This window comes from Myxocyprinus asiaticus, chromosome 30 (assembly GCF_019703515.2).
Source record: "Myxocyprinus asiaticus isolate MX2 ecotype Aquarium Trade chromosome 30, UBuf_Myxa_2, whole genome shotgun sequence".
Lineage (NCBI taxonomy): Eukaryota > Metazoa > Chordata > Actinopteri > Cypriniformes > Catostomidae > Myxocyprinus > Myxocyprinus asiaticus.
This window is the reverse complement of record NC_059373.1, coordinates 39494944-39502334: the sequence shown is the minus strand read 5'-3', so window position 1 is coordinate 39502334 and position 7391 is coordinate 39494944. Positions and strand designations below refer to the sequence as shown.

The 7391-nt window shown below is 34.3% G+C and overlaps 1 protein-coding gene across 1 annotated transcript; it reads left to right on the top strand.

Annotated features, from left to right (window-relative positions):
• The first annotated feature begins 1878 nt into the window (after positions 1-1878).
• On the top strand, positions 1879-7186 carry edn2 (endothelin 2). Its single transcript, XM_051663319.1, has 5 exons — positions 1879-2027; positions 3001-3145; positions 3423-3536; positions 5485-5577; positions 5687-7186. The coding sequence occupies exons 1-5, from the start codon at positions 1964-1966 to the stop codon at positions 5772-5774; spliced, it is 504 nt and encodes a 167-aa protein (XP_051519279.1). The 5' UTR covers positions 1879-1963; the 3' UTR covers positions 5775-7186.
• Positions 7187-7391: the final 205 nt, after the last annotated feature.

Here is a 7391-nt window from a genome sequence, read left to right as displayed (position 1 = left end):
GGATAAACTTTGTCTCTAAATTTTCTCCAAAAAATTCTTTAGGGGCAAAACAAATTGAACACAATTGAAAAAGTTGACACATAGTAATGAATAATGCTGTAATGTGTATTGCATAGCTCAGAAAATTTTGTCTTCCAGAATTTTTTAAGAAATGTTCGAATTAATATTGAAATCACTGCAACATTTTATATTAATGTTCCCTTTGTTAAGGGTTTGTAAAGGGGATCATCAATGCCTAATAACACATTTACAACTACATTATAAATCATTGATAAGCAGTTATAACAATGTACATAAAAAGGGTGACATTCATGCAATATTGTGAGTTATTGTACCTGTTATAAATGCTTAATAACACTTATTCACCATTAGTAAACTACTGTATGTGCATAAAGTTGAGTATGGTATAATGGTCATCAGGCTTTATTATATGATATATGCTGTGAATGATCATGAAGAGCTGAGAGATGTTTTTGCAGAGGACATTAGGTAACTAGGACTAGTTAAAATCATTCTTTAAAAGTCAACGTGACAAGTGACAACACAAGTGATTCAAGACATTATATTAATGAATATAAACACAAAATGACAAAATCTCTCCTTTTAATCTCACTATAATAGTCTATTTGTGAGCATTTTAACTTGCATGTTATAAATGCTTAATAAATACACATAAAACATAACATAAAATGCCATAATAAATTATTTTTTCACAATGCAGCCATTGTGACAAAAATAATTTATTATGGCATTTTATGTTATATTTTATGTGTATTTATTAAGCATTTATAACATGCAAGTTAAAATGCTCACAATTTGGCCAAACATTGCATGAAATTCACCCCTTTTATTCATGTTATTATAAATTTATAACAATGATTTATAATGCATTTGTAATTGTACTTATTAGTTATTAATATAACCTTTTGAAAAAAAACAAAACAATTGTTTTCACCGAAATCGATGACTATTAATTGCAGATTTCGGTTTCATGTCAAAACTTTTCTGAGATCTATAATGAAAATGTACATGAGATGAATGTGAGATAGGCTCTTTTTGTTCTCAGTTCTCTCTGTTCTCTTTTTGTTCTTTCAGTTTAAATAATTTCTCATTTATTATGGTGTCTTGGATGACATGTGCTTTTTCTGACAATAAAAAAAAAGACAAAATTCTAACACACCCCAGAAAATACACATGATGTATCTATAGATATTATAGATATTTCATTTCATTTTTTTAATTTAATTGTTTTTATCAAACGGGTTGGGAATAACATTACTTTTTGGGAAATGTTTTGTTCTACTATTTGAATATATCTTATACAATATCTCTCATTGTTTGAATAGAATGGACAATGTTTCTGAGTATTGTTGCACTGACATGTTTTCCAATTTTATAACATTGCAAATAAAATGTATCACTATAGATAACATGACTCATGCAATATCTATAATCTGTAGTCGCTGGATTTTAGTGGATATCATATCAGTCCTGCTTTTTCCTTCAGTGGTATCTGGCATTTATTCTGCATGAATGTGGAATGTAACCCTGGACACATGCAAAACATGCCATTACACACTGTCTCTGATGATGGCAGCATGCAGACTCTCCTATGGGGAAAAAAAAAAGTTTCCTGTTTTTTTGTGACACTTACTGATCCAAGGAGAGTTACTGACATCACTCCCTGATCTGTGTCTGTCTTGTCTTTTCCCCCACTTGAACCAGTGAGGACACAGGAATGTCAGGGAATTTCAGGATGCAGTGGGAGGGTCTGTTGTTTAACAATGCTGCTTCACACACACTGGTGGAATGGGGCGGAGCGTTTGGGAGCATAAATGGAAGGCGGGCAGGTTGAGGTGAACACAAGCACCTGTATAGAGCGTTGTGGACTGCTTGCACTAACTGTGTACACCATCACTCACCTCTTGTGGATTTAACAGGCTTGTTAAACTTTTGAGATACTATGATGTCTTTCTCACTGCGGACGTCTCTGTTTATTTCTGCTACACTGTGCATGCTGCAGCAAGGTAAGTCAATTACAATGATAGTTATTGGTTTAAAAATGACAAATGTAATTTTTAAAAATGTGTTCTGTCCTATTATGTGGGATTCAGTAGGCAATGTGCTTTATAGATACATATGGATAAATAGTTTAAATCTATGAATTTTCAGCAAATAGCACTTTTTCTGTCCTTATGAGCTTATAGTGTGCAAAGAATTACAATTAACTTTGATTACATTGAATTCTGTATTTTGTGCTACATGTTTAAGGATCTAAATTTAATGATGTACTTGTACTCTTGTACGGTTGTACCCTGTGATCCACTTTTGGACATCATACAAAGAGAATTGCTATGTCTCAGTACCAGCATTAATAGGTGCTGCAGGTTATTACACTATGGCATATAAATAACAATTGGAGATTACCTCTTTTTACAGTCGAAAGGCGAAGATTTTACCTTAAGATTTAGTTTCTAAAATGACCCTAAAAATTTACATTGATGTAGTCAGGTTGGTGCAGTCATTTATTTTAAAGTTGAATAAAACCAGTTAATTTAGCTGTTACTATTTGAATCACATCGTAGGCTACCTGACAAAACATTTTTACAGTGTGCAATTGCTATTGATTGCTTGCACCGACGCATCTGTAATATTGACAAGGAGACAAGTGTTTAAATAGCTAGTCATAGTGTATGACTCATACTGTAGATCAGATAAAAATGAAAAAAGTTAATAAAAGATAAAAAAAAAATTGCTTCATGTGGTAATCACAACAAATTGACTGGTTTTATTCAGCCCAAAAATATTATTTAACATCTCTAAATCAACCTGAATACATTAGATTACACCAACAAAACTAATTTTAAGGGTTTGATCAAGTAAAAATAGCTCCTTAAGGTAGCAATGGCAGGCTATGACTTTAAACGGTGTATAAAGCTATTGAAAATAGTCATTGTGGACACCCTTCATCATAACTTCTGTACGTTTCTATAATTTTAGGGTTCGGATATCCACTTTCCGAAGCATCCAGCGATCCACCTGTTCTAAAGCGGGTTCGTACCAAGCGCTGCTCCTGTAGCAGCTGGTTGGACAAGGAGTGCATCTATTTCTGTCATCTAGACATCATTTGGGTCAACACACCAAGGTGAGTACATCTAAGAAAATAGAGGGTGAAATCAGGTAAATTCAGCCCCTTTTTGCCATTAAAAATGACTGTCAAAAAGTGGTCCAATTTACCTGAATTCACATAAGCCTTCCTTTTGATTGCAACACCTAAAAATCTGATTGGACCCAATGTGGAATTAGATCCTCAATTAAATCCCCAAAAACTGTAGTCTCAGTTTAATATCAATAACACACTGTTTGAAGGCAGTTGTTATACCACAGTTTTGGTTAACTCTTTCCTCTTCATCTCCCAACAGTAAAATCACCCCCTATGGTCTCGGAAGTCCTCTGTCCCGTCGTCGGCGTTCGACTGGCCGTTGTGAATGTGCGATCCTGGCCGACCGTACCTGCTTCACTTTCTGCTATAACAGGTGAGCTCAAACGCTCAGATCTGCACCTTCCTGCCCCACCCTGAAAATGAAATAAAACACATACGTGTCATTTTGTCTGTCGCAGATGCCACAGGCAGCCATGCGTAGATCAAGGCAGGTTGTGTAGGAGTTTTTAGGAAGCTTTGATATGCTGGGAGTATAAGGGAGAAGATAAGGGACCTTCATCTAAGGAAATGAGACAGTTATACAGGGTCCCCAAATCAAAGGGCAACTATTTCTGGATAAGTTTCATTTCATCAAAAGATGATGTATTGTAAATTCGTGTGGTTGCTCAAGGTCATCGTAAGCTCCTGTCTGTGTTTGAATTCCTGGATTGCGTGGGAGAGATATTTTAAAGGAATAGTTCACCCAAAAATTTAATTCTCTAATCATTTACTCACCCTAATGCAATCCCAGATGTGTTTGACTGTCTTTCTTCAGCAGAACACAAATTAAGATTTTTAGAAAAATGTTGAAACGCTGTAGGTCCATATAATGTAAGTAAACGGGTGCCAGCACTTTGACAGTCCAAAAGTCATATTTAGGCAGCATAAAAGTATTCCACATGACTCCAGTCAACCAATTAATGTCTTCTGAAGAAAATCGATAGGTTGGTGTAAGAAACAAATTGATAATTAAAACGTTTTTAACTTTAAATCGTTGCTTCCGGCCAGCGCTGAGATGCTGTTTGAAATGAACTAACTCTTGCGTGACGTTCATCCCTTTGTTGTGTACAAAGCGCATGCTTCCGACTTCTTGCGTGAATGCGCCATAGCGCTTATGTCACTGATGCATTGACTGCTGGCAGGAAGTGATTTTTTAAAGTTAATAACATTTTAATTATCGATTTGTTTCTTACACCAACCTATCGATTTGCTTCAGAAGACATTAACTGATCCACTGGAGTCGTGTGGATTAATTTTATGCTGCCTAAATTTGACTTCTGGACTGTCAAATAGCCAGCAGTCTGATGGCACCCATTCACTTACATTATAAGGATCTACAGACCTTCAATATTTTTCTAAAAATCTTAAATTTGTGTTCTGCTGAAGAAAGACAGTCATGCACATATGGGATGACACCAGGGTAAGTGAATAATGAGAGAATTTGTATTTTTGGGTGAACTATTCCTTTTACCTACATTTTTGCTAAATGATTTTGCTCTCTTCCTCACACAATGCTGTCTTATGACATCTAAACACTTTTTACTGTAGCATATGATTTGTAAGGCGAAACATTTTAACATTTGCGTTACATACTAACTACATTTACAAAAGTTTTTAAGTGTTATCAAGTTGCACAGTAGCTCAACTGATAGAGTGTTGCACTTGCAATGCAAAGGACTGGGGTATGAGTCCTGAAGAGCATGCAAGTTGACAAGTGAGCCACGTGAAGCACTACAAATCGCCATGGTTGCTTCAGAAATTGCATTTTTCATCTCACATTTGTTTTTCATGACGCTATCGATTAAGTTTAATGTTTAGGTTAGAGTGGTCGGTTTTGTTGATTTAAAACTCGATAGAGCATTAACCTTAAACCTCATTTGTTTGGGAGAACATTTAACTCGCTTTTAGTGCCACACAGTGGACATTTAATCTCGGAACTGCTGCGATACATGTAAAGAACCACATAATAACATTTTGCAAAAATATCGCCACAATCATGTAATTTTCATGAGAACAGGATCCATTTGTTTGTTCGCCTTTGGGTTTTTAAGAGCAAGTCACTGAATATTAAGCAAATCAGATATTATTTTTGCATCCGTACTTATACATAGGCACAATTGCTTTTAAAAAAGTATATAAGGATAAAACCTTAAGATCAAAAAGTTTGTAAACTCATGAGCAAAAGTCAAGTGTGTACAAACTTTTGATTGGCATTTGAGAATTGACCAAATGGTTTTCTGGTGAATTCAGTATGTAACCTTTTTCTCTATTTGTCTTTACAGCTCTGAATACCCAGATATGGTGATTGTGACCCAACTTAATAACCAGTCAAACAACAAGGACAAAGCTAGTGATCACCTACTCATTTCTCTCAGGTAACAAAACATTTACCATCACTCATCAATATTAGCATGCTTAGCATATTGCTCATATGAATGAAATATCCTGCTTTGGGGCTAAAAAACATGTCATTTCCATTTGCAGGAAGGCAGTAAAGGAAAACCTCATGACAGCTTCACAATCTGTGTCGCCCAAAAAGAAATCCAGAACTATGAATCTCTTGATTAGTTAGAGAGAGATGGGTTTGATGTACTCACGAGCATCTGAACAAAACAAATCCTGGATGAAGAGGATTCATTTGGGATCTGCCTCATAGGAAGCAGACACAACCCTAGCGGAGGTATCTCAGAATTCACGACAGAAATACTTCAGCTGAGGACAAAGACACCTTGATTTATTTGGTGAAAATAAGAACAGATAATCATCTACATGAGCGAAGTTGTGACATTTCAAAAGGACTAAGGTGAAATTTGAAGTGGTAGTCTACATGAATATACTGCAGCCAGCCACAATGCTAAAACCATTTGAGAAGATTTACAGGAAGTTATGGTTGGTTGCTTATAAGATGAAGGTTGGAATTTTTTTTTACGTTAAAATATTTCCTCCTGTGCCTTTTTTTGTGTGTGTGTGTGTGTGTGTGCGTGCTTTTTTTTTTTTGGAACATGCCGACCAGGCCGACAAAGCAACATTGGTACAACCAGTGGAAGACAAGGGTTGTTCAACCATTATTTATGCCATTTCATTTGGTACAATTCCCTTCACCTTTAACAATGAAATAGTTCCTTCTTGAAAAGAAAAATTTTACAATATAGTCTTTATTTTTGACACTGAACTGTTCTATTAATGGCAGAAAGCATGTTTTCATGTGTAACATCTTTACTTTGACTTATTGTTTTTATATGACATTTTCTCTGTATCAGAGCTTCATTAATATATATATATATATATATATATATATATATATATATATATATATATATATATATATATTATATTTGATTTCTTTTATATATGTTTCTCTGCTTTGCAGCTTCTATTATCAATGGCTCAAGAAAGTATCTGAATGTTCGAGAAAAGAAAGAAAAGCCGTAGCCCTTAGGAATGTTTATCTGTTTTCTTTGTACAACTCTTTTTTTTTTTTCCTTCAGTGAAGGTGGAAGTATTTATTGCATGCTTTCTGTTCTGTGTTTTTATTGTTCAGAATGCCAGTAGGTTCAATAGCTCAAAGCCTGCCAAAACTGCTGTTATTGTTTTTCCTAAAGTACAAACAGGCTGCTGAGTAATTGTCCATTATATAAAAGACTGTACTGCACTGTAAACTTCACATTACAGCCTCAAAATACCCTCAATGAATTCTTGTTATAACTGGCTATTTATGTACTGTATATTATGCTTATTTATATGTAGCGTTTTGACTACTATTTTCATATTTATTTATGCCGAACCTGTCTTCTTTTTTCTTCATATTAAGAGAAGGACTATTTAAGACTTTAAGACTCTGTGCTCTTTTTCACAGATACTTGAATGTTTAAACTTGAATTGTTTACGTCCAGCAGTCAATTTGTTTATTTATTTAATTTATAATTAAATGTATTTAGTATAATTGATCTGTACATCTATTCTCAAATAAATTATATATTATTATATCACAAACAAATGATTCTTGAATTTAGTTGAAGCATGTTCATTTGATCATATGCAGATAAAACTTTCAACTTTGCACTCATTGTTAAATGTCAAACAGAACTCCACAATATACTGTAAGTCCAACTGCTCATTACACAATTCACTACACTGTACAAACAAATATCATATTTTACTATGCAATTACACATTTAAAAAAGAATAC